This window comes from Lontra canadensis, unplaced genomic scaffold (assembly GCF_010015895.1).
Source record: "Lontra canadensis isolate GAN:19392208 unplaced genomic scaffold, GSC_riverotter_1.0 scaffold4, whole genome shotgun sequence".
NCBI lineage: Eukaryota > Metazoa > Chordata > Mammalia > Carnivora > Mustelidae > Lontra > Lontra canadensis.
In genome coordinates this window covers 20,454,898-20,473,807 of record NW_022630998.1, presented here as the reverse complement: position 1 = coordinate 20,473,807, position 18,910 = coordinate 20,454,898, and the positions used below count along the sequence as shown (strand labels likewise).

Here is an 18,910-nt window from a genome sequence, read left to right as displayed (position 1 = left end):
AACTATTGTTGGTCCATGTCTACCAGATAATAAACACCTGTTAGAGAGAGTTCAAGACAGGTCTCCCCTGGCATCATGTTTCAGATAAGTGAAACTCAGTGAGAAAGTGGTTCAGCATTCTATCCACTTTATCACACTTATAGGGAGTCCATTGAATATGTCAGGGTAACTGATAAAATCTGCCACTTTCTGAAACATATAGCTCTTTACTAACACAGCAGTACTGAATGACTGTTGAGTAAGGACTTATGTGATGAAACACTTTAGCTCATTTAATTAATCCTCATGACTCTGGTAGGACAGTATCTCAAAAGCTAAGGAAGGAAGATGTTTCAAGACAGAAGAAGTAAAGAATGGTATTGCAAGTTGTGTGCAAGTACATCTGTAAGATTGTATTGTATATATACATGTTTTAACTTTTTCACCAAAATATAAACCATTTCATATACAGGGAAACTGAGGTTCATGTAGGTTAACAAACTTTCCAAGTTCACAAAACTACAGAAGCCTACAAATCATGATTATGTAATGTGGAAACCCATAGTTTTCTGTTATCTCATTGCTGCCTCCAGTACTATATTCTTTTTTTTAATATATATAATATCTTTAAACCATAATAGAAAAGGGAAAATATGAATAAATATCTAGTTATATCAAGTATCTAGCTCATCTGACATTTTAACTTTTTTTAAATAACTGATCCACAGACATGTGACTTCCTAAAATTCTCATTTTAAGGTTTGATTTATTTAGTTTAGAGGGAGAGAGAGTGGGTGAGCGAGCAGAGGGAGGGGCAGAGGAGCAGGAAGAGGGAGGGAACCTCCAGCAGACTCCATGCCGAGCATGCAGTCAGACACTGGGGCTCAATCTCACCACCCTGAGAGCATGACTTGAGCTGAAACTAAGAGTCAGATGCTTAACCAGCTGAGCCATCTGGGTGCCCCTCTGAAAATCTTTTCAATAATCCAGCTGCTTGTCCATCCCCACTCTGGAACATCCACTTAAGAGCTTTGGTGTTAAAAGGCTCTCATTTCTTCTCCCCTCACTGTTGGCTCTGTGTTAAAACTCGGCACCTCATCAGAGTACAAGATCTCTAAGCTCTTCTCCTCAGTCCTGTGGAACAGCCTATCAGCAGCAGCTGAGAGACCAAAACTCTTTTTCATCTTCCTCCCCAGATGTTTTATCCTAAGGATACTAGAAGCCACCTTCTCAACAAGACCATGCTTCTTCTGCCTGAGCTTTACCATTCAGATCAAATGTTCGAAAAGAGCTAAATGTACCATTTAATATGGCAATATCTGAAACAATAGTACAATAATTCATGTGTTCCTTCACCCACTCGTTCATTCAACTACTAATTTTTGGCTAACTTGTATGTCCTATGCCATGAATACACAACAGTAAGTAAAAACAATCACAGAATTTAGTGGAAAATACATATATAGTTTACATGACCATATAACTAAAGATTAAATTACAACCATAAAAACTCACTGAAGGAAAAGCAAAATAAGAAGCGAACCCGTTTTTTTGGTTGATGAAAAGCTGCTCTACAGAAGTCACACTGGAGCTGGGATATGAAGAGAAGTTGGCATGAACTAGGTGAAAGAGAATGAAAACATTTTGGGGAAAGGGAAAAGCATGTGCAAAAACCCTGTGGCAGAAAGGAGCATGGCACAGCAAGGAATGCTAAAAAGGCTAATGTGTATGTAGAGCAGACTGACAGGATAGTATGGTATCAAAAGAGGTTGCAGAGGTGGGTAAACCACATCTCTGTAGGTCTTACAGGATGCTGAACATTTTGTTTATATTAAGGGACAAAGGAGAATTCATGGAAGGTTTTTAAGCCATAAACGTGAAATGATAAAATTTAGCTTTTAAAATAGATTTGACTTTGAGAAATCTCTGGCTGCATTTCAGAAAACATTGGGAATGGGAGTCAAAATACATATGGGAAGAAAACTATGAGGTCATTATAGCGCCGAGGAGAAATACAATTATTTGGACTAAGGCGAAGGTGGTACAATGGATAGCAAATTGTAGGGGTTAAAATTAATAAGACTTAACAATGGATTGCATATGGCAGGAGAGAAAGAGGGAGATATTCAGGTTGCCTCCGATGTCTCTGGCTTTTACAACTGCATGGAGGTACCATTAGCCAAACTAGGGAATAACAGAGGAGGATCAGTTTGGAGGGGAGTATCCTAAGTCCTTTTGGTTGTGTTGAGTTTGAGGTGTCTTTGTGATCTCTAGGTGTAAACCTCAGGAAGGCATTCATGTGTGGTTGGCACCCATGGATATATAGGTCTGCAGTCCCAGGAGAGGTAAAAAAGAGATTCTAATTTGGGGAGTCATAGGGAGTACATAAAGCCATAGCCAAGTTTCACTTCCCCTGTAAAAATTCTGTGACAGACACTAAAGATGTTCAAGATTTAATAGCCAGGTCTAAGGAGAAGAACGGGCAAAGGAAATAGAGAAACAGCAACAGAAAAGGAAGAAGAAGATTGGGAGACTATGTCAGGAGGGAATCGGGAGTGTGTCTCAAGATGGGGGAAGTAGACAATGGTATTATATGCTGTTGTCAAGTACATCACTAAGACTATATTGCTTACCAGTATGTAACTGTTTGAGGAAAGGGCTTAGTCTCCAACTTCATTGCTTACCTCTTTTCTCTAAGTAAGGCACTGTGCTAGGTGTTAATGGTGAGAAAAGAATTTAAATGAGTTCATAGAGAAAATGAGTATACATCTCTTGGTGAACCGGATAAAAGGAAAGACCCACAGAGCATATATAATATAATGTAGCCAAAAGTAGCTTAATATATTTGCGGAGGGAAAATGTATATAAATCTAAACAGGATTACATTGAACAAAACTAAGTAGAAACAAAAGCAGAGTAGAAAGAGGTATCTACAGCTCAGAATGGACTGGCCACGAATCAAAACATCATGTTGTCATCATAAAAGAAAATGAGCAGTGTAAAATGAATGGGCTGTTTACTCACACTGATTATGGTACTTGGTTTCAGTGTGCAGTTATGACCTACTTAGGGAAGGAAGATGGGAAAAATATTAGGAAATATTTAAAGAGCCACAAGAAGATCAAAGTTTGGAAAATAATAAAAGAGCATTATAATGTAACAGTATAATTGACTAAGATAGTATTCTTCCTTGAACATTCATATGAAAGCACAGTATGGTGTCATAGTATTAACCTTGAGATTAATATATCCTCCACATGCGTTGGTTTAATCTAGTATGAAATTGATTACCCTTTCTAAATCAACTCACATTGTTAGCCTATACCAGTGCTTGGGATAATGAATACAGTACATTTTACTTACTGCTTTGAAAATACATTTATTTTCCCTAAAGCAAACTCTTCTAAACTCTAGTCCAGCGGTTCTAGGAGAACATGAAAAATTCTTTTTTTTACCAATTTATATACTTCATAGGCTTTTACTAGCAATCCTACAGACAAATTTATGGGTCATACAACTGTGTATACATGCATGACTCTTAATTTAAGTCTTAAATTCATGTCCTCTTCCTTGCTCCGTTTCTTCCTTCTCACCTACTTTTAATTCATTATCTTAATATTTTTAACACTTGTTAAAGGCCACAGTAAATCCTTTCTAAAACAACACACAGGTGCAAATAAATAAGCAAGTAGGTGAATAAATTACTAAGATCTTTCATAACATTAGATATTTCAGTCATCTCTCCTCTCAACCACACCTTTTCCAAAAGAGAAAAAGCTTTATATATTTTTAGTTTGTCATTATCCAGCCCATGTATTTCTCTAAACAGTTCATTTTAGTTGCTAAAGCAAGGAAGGGAGTTTTGAGGTATAATTTGGGGGTGACGAACACACAGAAACAACAGATATTATGTGAGGGAAATGGATGGAGAGGTGGGGATTTTTAAGGTCACACAGCAGTGGTCCAGGTGCAATTCACACTACAATGTTTCACAAATGCACATCAATACCTTGAGTTATCTGAAATTACTTTTACTGCTACCCTGGGTTCCTCTGACTATACCACTGTTCTGAGAGTGTTAGATCTTAAGTCACATGGATCATGTCTTTCTAAGCATATTCAATGGACCTGTCAGAGAATAATTACCAGAAAGTACTGCCTTCAGTGGAGGGGAGCTCATCCTATGCCTTCCATGGGGAATTTTGAGAAGCAAAGAAGAGAACCAAAGGTATTTCAGTAGAGAGAAAACTTCATAACTAAAGATCTGAAGCTGAGACTAAAAATAACAACAGTGAGAAGTACAGAGTAACTGTGTCTTAAGAGATAAGAAAGGAGACTAACAATGGGAGTAGAGAACGCTGTTGGGTACTCCAGGTAATAGGCCAGCCAGTGTGGGCCACGCAGAAGCTACACCAAATTCTTGAGCAGTGATATAATTAAAACAGTGTCTGAAACATGTTAAATAATAGTAAAATGGACTAGAGTTGTTGTAATGGGTTGGAAAGAAAGGATGGTTCTAAGAGAACTGTCAAGAAAGAATCAACTGAACATGCTAATACACTAGGAACAGGCAAAGCAGAGATCAATATGGAAACTATCATCAAGATTCTACCTGGAAGTGTTTGAGAAGGATGACACTCTTAATACAAAAGACACTATGCACGGGGGACAAGGGAAGAGTAGAAGGAAGGATCAGCTGAGGACATCATAGTGGATTTCCAGTAACAGTGGGTCATTCAAAAATATGAGCAGCTGGACATACAATGTGGGGGTAAAGGCAAGTGCTCAGAGCTGGAGATGTGAAGCTAGAAATCATCTGCCTAGAGGTTAGAGGGTAAGCCATGTGAACAAAAGAGCAATAAAAAATGGGGTTTCTTTCTGCTTTGAAAAACTTTTAATACTGGTGGTCCCGACTTACAATGGATGGTTCTACTTACGATTTTTCAGCTTTATGATGGTGTGAAAGCAATATGCATTCCGTCGAAACCACACCTCAAATTTTGAGATTTTGACCTTTTCCCAGGCTATGATATGCCGTCCGATACTCTCATGATGGCCGGGTGGTGGCAATGAGCTACAGCTCTGGCAGCCATAAGAGGATCACAAGGGTAGACAACCCAAACCCTTACAACCACTCTGTACCCTTACAGTCATTCTGTTATTCACTTCCAGTACAGTAGTCAAGATATTACAGGAGATATGCAGCACTTAATTACAAAGTAAGTTTTGTGTTAGATGATTTTCCCCAACTGTAGGCTAATGTGAGTGTTTGGAGTACATTTAAGGTAGGTGAGGCTAATAAGCTATGTTTGGTAAGTTAGATGCATCAAATGCATTTTTAACATAATATTTTCAACTTATGATGAGTTTATCAGGACAGAACCCCATCGCGAGTCCAGAAAGGTCTATAAAATTAAATCATTTTCATTATATGAAATTCAGAATATATGGAAAATAATACATAAAAAAATTAAAATTACTTGCAATCCTACCATACAAAGATAAAAACAATGAGCTCCCCAGCATAGATAGCCTCTCAATTTTGCTTTTTCTATACACACTTTTTTTTTTTAAAGATTTTATTTATTTATTTGAGAGAGAGACAGTGAGAGAGAGCATGAGCAAGGAGAAGGTCAGAGAGAGAAGCAGACTCCCTGCGGAGCCGGGAGCCCGATGTGGGACTCGATCCCGGGACTCCAGGATCATGACCTGAGCCGAAGGCAGTCGTCCAACCAACTGAGCCACCCAGGCGTCCCGTCTATACACACTTTTTTAATGCTATATGTAAAGCAGTATGGCCTAGTTCAACACTTTCAACTGTGTCCCACTTTCCAATAACTGTTCATCCTCTAGAAAACATGGGTCTCACATTTAGCAAGCTTAAGGAATCCACATACTAGATCCCTCCCTTGGAGATATATACTATAGATTAGTACATAAGCACTAATATATTAGTACAGAAAAAGAGATTTTACATAATAAATAACTGACCATCCTGGATTTTTTATCCACACCAATTTTTTGCACATGCTAGATTTTTTATGCATACTTTTAACATGTGTTAAAAAAAACACTTGTTTTATGCACACTCTGAACATATGCTCTCCCACTGACAGGAGAAGGTGAGGTTGTCAGAGGCTAGAACTTTGGAGGCAGACAAGCCTAGGCTCAGAGTCTGCCACCCAACAGGGTCCTCTTCAGAAAGTTGCCACCTACGTATCACTTTACTCTCCATGAAAGCAGCACAGACAGAAATAGGTGCCCCACAGGTTGGTGTGATGTTTTAAAGAGATAATGTACATGAAGCACCTAGAATGTGCGGTATACAGTTATCGCTGGAAAAACCGGGCTGGTTTTGATGCTGTCATAATGACTAACGGCAGCTTCCCTTTAACTAAAAATCAAAATTATTTGTCATTAAATTTTTTTCAAAATCGACCCTTTTAATGACTCCACAGTAATGTATCATATGACTATTCCATAATTGATTTGTCTAATTTTATACTGTGGGACATTTATTTCCATTTTTTCCTTTCACAATGTTTCAATGGCTAGCCTTCCAAACAAAGCTTCATCAGCTGCTCTGACTAATTCCTTATGATCAATTCCTAGAAATGAAATTTCTGGATAAAGAAGAATAAATATTTTTAAGGTTTTTGACACAGCTTCCTAAACTGTCCTCTGGGAAGCTTGTACCAAGCTTCATTTCTACTATGGGCTGAGTAGTGACTCCCGGGTTTGAATGTTTATGTTAGGATAATGGTGGACATGGATTACTACGCAGAAGCAGAAAGAAAGAAAAGCCTTATTACATTTATGCTTGCTTTAAGTATAGGAGAGAAAGACGTTAAACACAAGAAGTGGCTATGTGAAAGATAAACCCATTTCCAGGCTGCCTTTCCAGGTCTCTACGTGGACTGAATGAGCTTGAAGGTGGAAATCTTACAGAGCAACGCCTGAATGGGGAATAATCTCAATGGTTATAGTCTAAGATGAAAGTAGTAACACTGGGGCACCTGGGGCTCAGTTGGTTAAGCATCTGCCTTCAGCTCAGGTCATGATCCCAGGGCCCTGGGGTTGAGTCCCGCATTGGGATCCTTGCTCACTTTTTTCCCTCTCACTTTCTATCAAATAAATAAAATCTTGAAAAGAAAAGAAAAAGGAAAGTAGTAATACTAATAGATTAAAGAAACTCTGAAAACATGGAGAACAAATAGGTTGAGAAGTTTGGAAACTCTTTAAAATAATACAGATTTTTTGTTTAATTCACACTGCAAAAGATTCAGTTGTTTAATTTCTTATTTTTGTAGTAATGAGTATTAAAAGTCAGCTATTTAATTCTCAATGCCGTGAGTCTATTTACATGCAAGCTACTGGATGCTGAGATGACAGAGTACTGAGGGTATTCTGTTTCTAGGAATCAATCATAAGGAATGCATCAGAGACGGTAAAAATGTTTTATTCGTAAGTGAAGTAACAACAATAAATGAAGGTCTTTGAAGGTAGAGTCTATGCGTCACTGATCTTGGATTCCCCATTTCCTATATGGAGACAGCGATTTAATTGGTAACAGGATTTATTTGTTGTGTTTATAGAGATTTTGTGTACAAGGTTTACACAACATCTATTTATGGCCAGGACTCTTGCTCCTCAAGAGTGAGAGACAGTTACTCAATTTAGAGAGTGAAATCACTGATGGTGTACTTCCAAGATGAATCAAGAATGTACAGGAATTAACAGGATCTGCTTCAGCTATACATGATATATTTATTCACAGATACCAAGGAAAGGTACTTTCCAGTGATATATTCAGCAAAGAATCAAACTGACATTCTATATAATGCCACAAAATGTCATCAGATTATTCTGCAAGTATATTTCATGCCTTAAATGATTTTTAATGCTTAAATGCTGTTAATTAAATAATAAAAGTGAAAGATCCTATTCATAATTTTTTAAAGTTTCTTCTCTCTCAACTTTTTCCTAAGGCTCCAGTTTGTTACATGAATTATCCAGTTTTGCTGTCTTTGTTTTATTTTTTTCAATAATTAGTTGGAGAACTGTCAAATCCCCAGTCATAGATCAAGAAAGATGAAATTTAAAATGGCTAACCAATTAGCTAAAATAGAACTAAATTCCAAAAATTCATATTTTCCCATTACAACAGTAAAGCTGTAAGTTAGCAGAATGATTATGAAGCTTGTATATTGGATCCTTGGGCTAATAAAAAGAGAAGGAATACTTTTTACTTACCTGCATACTATAAAAATTGTAAGCTCTTTCTCTGAGATGCATTTACCTCCATGGATAAAAGTTTCCATTAAACTTTAAAGGGATCATAGAATTATACATAGTGTAGTATTTAGAGGTTCTCACCTGAGTAAAGAAGGGTAGAAATGTGATATGCAAGAAAACCAATGCAGCGGTTGCTTGAAAAATGGTTTTATGGAATCTGAAGCAGAATCATCTATGCCATGCTGAAAAGTCCTGGAGAAATAAAATAATTATTTCAAAATACACAGGAAACATTAACCATGAAGACCAGCAAAACTTTTTATTTTCACTAAGTATTTGAAGTTAATGATTTTTCTTTTCTTTCTTTCTTTCTTTCTTTTTTCTTTTTTTGAGAGAGAGAGTGCATGTGATTGGGAGGTAGGGGCAGAGGGAGAACTTAAGCAAACTCCATGTTTGGCACAAATCCCTGAGCTTGATCTCATGACCCTGAGATCATGACCTGACTTGAAAACAAGAGTTGGGTGCTTAACTGACTGAGCCACACAGACACCCCTCAAAGTTCATGATTTTGCACAAAACGGTATTGCGCTAGAATGGACAACGCATCCATCCACTTGGGATCTATGTTAATAGGTAATTCAGAGGCTCCTATATAGCAGTTCTTACACTTGGAAAAGTAAGATAATCCCATTAGTAGGTAAAAACTACCATTATAAAATTTATCAAAAATGAATGAATAAAGAATAGGACAGTGTATACCATTTATATCACCCTCCTCAACCTGGATCAAATAAATGTCACTATTTTGTCATATTTGCTTCATTACTGTAGAAATGTTTAGCATAGCTACCTCTCTTTATTCTTTAAAGTGATTTATAAATACTAAACAATTAATGAGAATTTATAATTAATTTTGTATGTTCCTAAGAGCCCACAGAGGGCTTATAAAGAAGAATTTAACTGTAAAATATATGACTATGATTTCAAAATTAGAACAATTTGGCCAGACTATCTGGTCTACAATTATCTTTGGAGAAGTGACTGTAACATTTTTCTAGGTTGGCCCAAATTCAGCAATAAATCTTGAGGTAATAAGAAAGAATCTGCTACATAAAATCTTTTGTAGATAGCTTGGCTAATAAAATTTTTATCATAACAGGAGACTATATTTGCCTACATGGAGTAAAGAGTAACAACTGGGAACATTTTAGTAATGGAATTGGTTGAAGTGGTACTATCTCTCTTTATATATGGTACAGGAGCAACAGCGTCTTTTAAATAATATGTAGAACAGAATTCCATTTTGAAAACCCATTCTGACTTTTTCATTCCATATGCTTCCTGTATTCTCACATTTTCCAAATGTGACCTGACCCTCTCCAGTTTGTCTTGCTAGCAGAGTACCTACTAATTAAATATACTTCAATATTTTTTCAATTTTTAATTTATTTTTTAAATTTCTTTTCAGTGTTCCAGAATTCATTGTTTATGCACCGCACACAATGCTCCATGCAATATGTGCCCTCCATAATACCCACCGCCAGGCTCACCCAACTTCCCATCCCCCGCCCCTCCAAAACCCTCAGATTGTTTTTCAGAGTCCTCATGGTTCATCTTCCCTCCAATTTCCCCCAACTCCCTTCTCCTCTCCATCTCACCATGTCCTCTGTGTTATTCCTTATGCTCCACAAATAAGCGAAACCATGTAATTGACTCTCTCTGCTTGACTTATTTTACTCAGCATAATCTCTTCCAGTCCTGTCCATATTGATACAAAAGTTGGGTATTCATCCTTTCTGATGGAGGCTTATTACCCCACAGTATATATGGACCACATCTTAAGCTAGGGATAGAGGGAACATTCCTCAACTTCATAAAATCTATCTATGAAAAATCCACAGTGAATATCATCCTCAATGGGGAAAAGCTGACAGCCTTCCCGTTGAGATCAGGAACACGACAAGGATGCCCACTCTCAACACTCTTGTTCAACATAGTATTAGAAGTCCTAGCAACAGCGATCAGACAACGAAGAGAAATAAGAGGTATTCAAATTGGCAATGAAGAAGTCAAACTCTCTCACTTCACAGATGACATGATAGTTTATATGGAAAACCCAAAAGACTCCATCCCCAAACTACTAGAACTCATTAAGCAATTCAGTAATGTGGCAGGATACAAAATCAATGTACAGAAATCAATTGCTTTCTTATATACTTCAATATTTTTTAGACTTCTAACATATCTCTTCTTTGAAAGCCATTTTTTCTTACTAAATTTCAGAGAGAACAAAATTTGTTATATATGCCTCAAAATGAGGCTGTCATGTTTCCCAGCCCTACATTACACTGTGTGAACTAAGCAGAAGCCTAGGTCAGGATACTGCAAAACACTTTTTGTAAGGAGTCTGGACTTCACACCAGCAATGGGGGATTGCTGAAGAGTTTATAGCATGGGAGATATATCAGTTTTGAAAAATCACTTGTGCAATAGTGCAGGGAGATCTGCAGGGATCCAGGCTGCAGTAAGGGAGATAATGAGATATTTCAGTAGACCAGACAGAAGAGGACAATGTCCTAAACCAAAGTGGAGGAAGTAAGTAAGAGGCAAATATAAAAAACTAAACATAAAATTGATATATTTAATTCCCTAAAGACATGGGGTTTGAGATGGCACAAGGGAGAAGGTAGAAAGGAGAAAGGTTAATGGGTAAGAGAACCCTGGGAGAACTCACAGGTATTTTACTTAGTTTCAGATATGCTGAGGGAGCTGCAGGCATTTGAAGTATATCCAAAGAGAGACATCCAATAGAAATTTGGATTTGTTGAGGTAGCCTATACAAGAGATATCTGGGTGGAAGATACTGATGTGGAAGTCATAATGGCAAAACCATGGGTCTGGGTGAATTCACCCAAAGAAAGAGTGTAAAAGGAAAATAAGGTTAAGAACAGAGCTTTGGAACACACCAACATCTAAAGGGTGAGGTGAGAAAGAGAAGTACTCAAATGAAACCATGAAGGAAAAATTCAAGATGTAGGCAAAGAGCCAGGACAAAGTAATATTAGGGAAACCAAGGGAGGAGAAATGGCCCATAGTGAGAAAAGCTGCAGAAAGAGTAATTGCATGGAGGGGCAAAAACTGGAGTTAGTGACTGGATAGGCATGGATGAACTGGCCCACGCTGTTTGTTTAGCGTGATGAGGGCAGCTGCCGTGCATGGAATGAATGATGGTTTTCAGAGTGGAGACAGTGAATACAAACTATGTTTTAGAAGGGAAATATAATAATAGAGAAAGAAAGAATTTTAACATAAAAGAGCTTTTGGGAAAAGAACCAGAAGAGAGAAAGAATATTTTAAAGACTACGGCCATGGAGTAGAAGGTAGATGTGATCAAGAGCGCAGGTAAAAAGATGGGCTTTGCCTGGAAAAAGAGACACATTGACTGTCAAAGGATTTGGAGGTGAGTAAGGATAAAGATAATTATTAAAAATGGAAATGAGAAGTTAAAGTACATTCATGATGGCCTAGGTTTTCTCGGAAAGTACAGGGCAAGGCCATCTGCTAACAAAGAGTGGGATGGGGCAAAGTGGAGGGTTTGGCTAAAGTGGAGAAGGACACTTCGGACAAAAAGCAGCAGCGTCAGAAGGTACAAGAGGCCAGCTAAACGATGCTCACCAGCAGTATTGCAAACTCTGGACAGATAGGCCAAGAGAGTGAGGGCAGGATGTGCACTAGCAAAGGAAGTAGGAAGGGAGGGTGCTGCTATCACATGAGAGGAGATGCAGCAAGATGTCTGGCAAGAAAGGAGATCTCAAAGGAAATCAAGCTGGGGGAAAAGGATGGGACAAGAGATGAGAGGCTTCATGATGACCAGTAGAGACTGGAGGCTATGTTATGCTAGCCTCCTCCAAATTTGCCACATACTTCATGAGCCCTTTGCATAAGGTCCCATTGGCCCCATTCTCTGGGGGGCAGTTCCTTTCTCCAAGAATGAACACCTTAGCTAGAACATATTCTCTGTCATGTTCAGCTGGCTCTCTGGATGGCTTTACACCAAAACCTTGTGGTAAGTCTTCCCTGACCACCCTGTCTAGGATATTTCTTGTCTCACCACCTCATCCCTCTCTATGCCCTTATTTTGCATCGTTTCTTCTTAGGACTCAACTCTACCTCTGATCCTTTCACATTTACTTTTTGCTGCCTGCTCCATCCAAAAGGGTAGAGCCACTGAAGACTATTCAGGGGCAGTGCATGGGCATGTGCAGGAGTTCTGGAGCCCGAAAAACTGAGTTTGCAGCTCCGATGGGCTCTTCACTGGACATGTAATGTTGCTTGACAATTGATTCAGCTTCAGTATTCTTATTTGGAAAATGGAAAGAATAAGAATAATCACCTCAGATGGTAAGTGTGATGATTGAGATCATGCGTATAAAAGACCCAGAGAAGTGTATGCACATAATAAGGGACCAAGCTGGGGCGCCTGGGTGGCTCAGTGGTTAAAGCCTCTGCCTTCAGCTCAGGTCATGATCTCAGGGTCCTGGAATCGAGTCCCGCATCGGGCTCTCTGCTCAGCAGGGAGCCTGCCTCCTCCTCCTGTCTCTCTCTGCCTGCCTCTCTGCCTACTTGTGATCTGTCTGTCAAATTAAAAAAAAAAAAAAAAGGGACCAAGCTACATAAGATATTATCAGTATGTTAACAACAGTTGCAAATACTTTAAGAACTTTTTTTTAAAAGATTTTATTTATTTACCTACTTGAGAAAGAGCAAGGATGAGAGAGCAGAAGCAGGGGAGCAGCTGAGGGAGAAGGAGAAGCAGACTCCCAGCTGAGCAGGGAGCTCGATGTAGGGCTCGATCGTAGGCCCCTGGGTTCATGACCCGAGCTGAAGACAGACACTTAACCCACTGAGCCACCCAGGTGCCCCAAGTTGCAAATACTTCTTAAGAAGGTCTACAACTATCTCATAGTCTAAATGGTTGCCTAATTACAGTTCCATCCTTGAGATTAGGAAAAAAAAATAATGGAGAATCTAATAATAATAGGATGGCTATTTGGAATGGTGCCAAAATTTCTTAAGACGGCAAACTACCAGTGTTAGAGTATTTTCCAGGACATTTCTGCCACTACCTAAGCTCTTGTATTCCACTCATGGTTTCTCAGTCATCCTGGTAATAGTAGGGTTATTTGGCTATAAGAAATGTTATGGCAGATGTTTATGGTCTCAGAGGGGGTGGGATCTGTATAAGCATTTAATTCCTCAGCAAGATCCCAAATTAGTGTCATTATTCTGGAGAGTATAACAGGGTGAAAATTGGCCCACAAGCCTCATGGGGGAATGAAATGATGAGCTGGCTATTAGATAACCTCTAATGATGTTTTGGTATACACTTAAAAGAGAGGACGCTCTAAATAATTCATAGTGGAGAACAAAATACAATCGTAAGAGCCACAGAATTATATTTTCTGCAAGACATAAAAGAATTTTGATAGAGTAAATTTAAATACTCTTTTAAAAATAAGTAATTGTCCATAGGTTGAAGCAGAATACATTTCTTTACATATCCAAATTAGCAGACTGTAAAAATGGTTTTGTTTCAGGAGAGGAAAGTGGGATTTGGGGAAATTCCTTGCCTTGGCCCTTGGCCCTTGGCCCTTGGTCCAGCCTCGGCTGCCCCCTGTCCCCTCCCTGTCACTAGCATCATGCAGGCTCTGTGCTCATCATGGCAGGCCACTTGGGCCCTCTGTCCCAGATTTAGTCTCTTGTGGTTCTCTGATGTACAAGTGTGTTGCCTTCCTTCCTTTCTTCATTAACAAAACTCATTGACTTTTTGAGCTTATGTAGCCAGCTGCTGCTAGAAAGAAATAAATCCAACACACATCAAAAGTGAGAACAACTGATAAGCTAAAAAGAGCTAGCTGGGTTTCATGCTTTTCTTTTGGCTGCCTTCCCAGGAGAGCGGTGTCTCATAACAAAATGCTAATGGAACAAACCTCCAGGACAGAATCGAGGCAGCCCAAGGACAACTTATAAGTTCCAAGGGGCAGAAGGGCCGGGCCAGATGCCTCACTCCTGTGTCTGCCATGGAGCCCCAGCCGTCAGAGGTGCTTGAGAAACTAAAGTACCAAGAGAAGACCACGATGTCAGAAGAAGTAGAATTCATTTGAAATTGAACCCCTGGGACAGCGCTGGAATATTTGAGACAATGAGGATATGCAAGCCTTTCTGATGCCCCTGACATCACAATTTACCATAAAGATGTACCGAGAATCAAGCTCAATGTACTTCACCATTTTAAACACAATTCTAAGTGATTGTTTTGCTTTCATAAACCAGCATCACCCCTGCGACTATAGGTAGTTGCCTGAATGTCATTAAGTAAGAGAAATTAAGGGAAGACACTCAGATGAAATGTGGCTCCCCACCTTTCCCCTGCACCCTGGCTTGAGAGGATGATGAAAATAACTCTTGAGGTTTGAGGTTAGAAAATGATGATTTGAAGTTAAAAAAGGACTAGCATAATGCTTGGACTAACTAACCAGAGGTACATGGCAGATGCTGGTTTAAAAAAAAAAAAGTGAAGAATGAATAGAGGGTATTGTCAGACCTTGCGTAGTGGAAAGGACAATGAATTTCAGGGGCCAACTGTGAAGAGCAGTCTTGGGTGGTATGCAGCCAAAGGGCAGACGGAGAACAGGACATATGGTGTTCGGGCCAAGCAAGACTTGATCTCAGAGGAGAGGGCAGTAAACAGCTAGTCAGAAAATCAGGGCACAGGCTTTCTCCAAAGCAAAGACTAGCCCTTCACCAGTGTTTTACATTATTAGAATCACATATAAGGCTATTTGTTTTAGGTTTAAAAAAAATAGATATTTTCCTCAAAAGCAACACATAGAAGAAGGGGACAAAAGGGAGACATTTAATCTAAACAAAATGGCTTAAACAACTAACTCCAATTTCTGAATCTCTTTGCACTCTGCCATTTGTTTTTTACATTTTAATGATTTAAATTTTTACTTCTCTTCAGATATATTAACTTTTTAAATAGCTTTATTAAGCTATCTAATTCATATACCCCAAAATGTACTCATTTTAAGTTGACAACTAAATGGTTTTTAGTATATTCAGAGTTGTGTAACCTTCTCTCCCATCTCACTTCATAACATTTTCATTACTCTCAAAAGAGAGCCTATACGCATTAGCAGGTACTATCCATTCTCCTCTCCTCCCCGCCTCTGGCAGCCACTAATCAATTTACTTTTTGTCTTTTATTGTGTATTTTGGAAATTTCTAGTAAGGTGAACTGGACAATATATACTCTCTTTTTTTCTGGCTCTTTTAACTTAGCATAATGCTTTTGAGGGTCAGTCCTGAGGTAGGCAGCCTCTGTTGGCTCACCATAGATTTTTTTTTGTTGTTGTTGTTGGTTTGTTTTTTTATGGCTGAGTAACATTCCACAGGATGGAGAGCTACACCTTTGTTTATCCATTCACAAGTTGGTGGGCATTTGGGTTCTTTTCACTCTGTGCTATTATTTAAAATGCTGCTATAAACACCGGCCTACCAATCCTTGTACTGGCATACATTCTTACTTCTTTTAGGTATACACCTAGGAGTAAAACTGCTGGGTCATTGGACCATATGCTCAATATTTTACATAAGCATACTCTATGTTTAACGTTTGGAGGAACCGCCTATTTTCAAAGCATGCCAGACATTCTTGAAGGATGGAAAACGAAATTTCAGCCCATGCTCTGCTTTATGAGGGACAGTGAAATAGTTTAAAATAAATAAGTAAATAAACAGATAAGACCATCACCTCAAAATACCTAGCACTGGTTTGAAAACAAACTATAGACACAGCAGATTTTAAAATACCTTGGTATTTAGTTATTCAAAGCCCTCTCGGTGATACCAAGTGAACCTCAAGGTAGGTGTGCTGGTCAGTAGGCTGGCCTGTATCTGCTGATCCCAGCCTTTGCCCGGTGTGTTGGCACCTGCACTGAAATTTATTCTTCCGTGTTATTAAATGTCATGACACTGGGGAGAGTGGGCATGTGTGTGTAAATAAATGTAATCTCAACATTAGAAATTTTATTAGACTTGACTTGATGGCAGATACTTATCTTGCTCACTGCTGTAACCCTTGTGGCTTAATCCCTGTGCTTACTCAGAAGGGCTAGAGAGGCAACAACATTGACTGAAATGAAAATAAACTGCATTTAGCTAAAATTCTAAGAATTAAATTTTAATTCGCTACATAGAAACTAAAATTAATATTGTACGCAAACAAAATGCACCAATGGAAACCACATTTGGGTGTGTGTGTGAATGTGCACTGGGTACAGCTCTGAATTGTGCACTTTAACTCCCTTGATGGAAGATCTACAAGCAATAGGCATTTTGGAAAATACGTGGTGAATATTTTATGTTTCAGCAGGTCTCTTTCCCTGGAGGACAAACTTAAAGTACTCCTTTTATAATGTTCTAACAGAAATCTACAAAGGAGAGTTAAAAGAGAACACACATTTTTGCAAACAGGTTTCATTCTTCCTGAAAAGATTTTAAAATCATGTATTCCTGCCCTGGGATTTGGTGGTCCTACGCTAAACCCAGATAGGAAAATACATCCAGTTCATCCGTCAGAACTACTTGGAAGAAAGGCAGTCACCTTCAAAAAAGGCCTACCGCATGTAGTGATAAATGTCAGGTACAGTTTATAAAAAATTCAATACTATCAACATCTGATTGTTACTTTTCACGAATTCCTCAAAGCATACAGCTTAATTTTTAAATGTGAAGTAGAGATATATATTTTTTTTCCCTAAATACTAATAATATGACCATTTCATACCCTGGCTATGAAAAGAAGCTACATAAGTCAATAGGGTCCTTGTAACACACACAACTTTTTCCTACTTGAGAAGAACATGCTGTCCTGTAGATTTCCTTTCTCGATACAAAGTAAAATACATTTCAAAGATTACATTGATATTCTAGAAAAACAATCATAAAATTTAAACCAACACGAATGGATACGATTTGTGAAAATTTATATGAACTGAGAAATATTAAAAGGGAAAGTATCTAGACTTTCTGTTCATGCTTCAAAGCAATGTAGCTATCCATGTTTTATATTAAGAAAAACCAGAGTCAGTGCTTGGTATAAAATGTTCTGTAATCCTGGTTGAAATTAGCAATTTAAATTTGTTGAATGAGGTTACAGTGCAATATCTAATGCACAAATCAGAGATTTGAGTACTTGCACAGTTGTTAAAAAATGTATCAAAAGGCCATGGGTTAACAATAATGAATGTATGTTACAATATTATTATTAAAATATGCAATCTTTGATAATAATTTATTTGTTTTACAAATGCATCGGGGAGTTAAATTTTTTCTATTCATCTGTGACAAACCATGAAATTCAATATCGCTCACCATGACCAATCCGTGAAATTTGTCAACTTTGTTCCTGATTTTCACAGGGCCTTCCTCTCAGATGAAATGACCCGTTGAACTAAGAGCATAGCAATTTTTTCATCTATGGTAAATCAGTTAAGTTTACTAGGATTTATTATGTGCTTCAGACCTTGAGCTTTTTATGATTTTGAACTATTACGCTTATAATCCCAAACTTATGGCAATTTATCTCACTATTTCTTCCCCTTTCTGAAAGAATTCTCCATTTCTAAAATTAGCTCTCAACGGCAGGGTTGCCAGAAGAAACAATCTATAAACAATGGGTTTGCTGAAAGTCAGAGTGGGTGAAAATTATAGGGAAATTGAAATCAAACTTGTTAATTACTTGTACAACTTCTAACACAAAAAAGTCTCAAAATTTACTGAAAAATCAAGATTTATATATTTCTCTTACCAGAATCTTCCAGAAAGGAATATTTTACCCAATTTATGCTAAGAAATAGAAAGATGCATACTTTTTCTTATTCCAAGAAACTAAGAATATGCAATTATCTAGTCTCTCAGGATAAAGTGACTATTTTGGAGGAGAGTTTAAACAAAATTATATTATTGTTTTATTATGAAATCTACTTCAACGTCTTCTACAATATTACCAATTCAAATGAAATAAACCAGAAAATTAGTCCAAAATTTTTAATTTCCCTAAATCTTATTTACTATGTAAAATCTTTCAACATTTTAAAAATGCAATTGCTGAGTCTCTCCTTTGCTGTCCTGCCCATTACTCCCTTCCAGTGTATTAATAAACTTCTGTCTCCTTTGTTCTGCCTTGGGTAAATTCTTTCACCTGATGGATCGCCCCACATTTGGTAGCCCTCACCCGGAACCTCTCCTGGCCTGGGACTTACCCTGGATTCTCTGGGAACTTCTCAGGACTTTTCCCTCAGTGGACAGACTCTAGTATTCCTTGGGGGAACTGACGACCTTGGAGAACTGGGTAACCAGCAGAGGTTACTCTTCTCTGGAGATCTGAAGCTCCAGGGGGAGCCAGTTCCCTTTTTGCCTCTGGAGGGTCCCTTCCCTCCCTCTCCTTTCTCTTATTGGCTCTTCTGCTGTCTAACCCTAGCACACCTCCCACAATAGATTTCTGGCCGGGGTTGGGGGCACTCGTTAGTGTAGTCTGAAGGTCTGAGGGTGACTAGGTCGGACTCCAGAGCCTGTGAGGGTGAAGGACCCCTTTCCTCTCTTCCCCTACTCCATCCTCCAGAGGCCTCCA

The 18,910-nt window shown here is 38.4% G+C and overlaps 1 protein-coding gene across 1 annotated transcript in view; it reads right to left on the bottom strand.

Annotated features, from left to right (window-relative positions):
• The window catches only part of KIAA0825 (KIAA0825 ortholog), a 362,939-nt gene that overhangs the window by 240,580 nt on the left and 103,449 nt on the right, over positions 1 to 18,910 (bottom strand). The window contains exon 12 of the mRNA XM_032846384.1: positions 8,356 to 8,466. Coding sequence (XP_032702275.1) covers positions 8,356 to 8,466 — 111 coding nt within the window. The remainder of the gene's footprint in view (positions 1 to 8,355; positions 8,467 to 18,910) is intronic.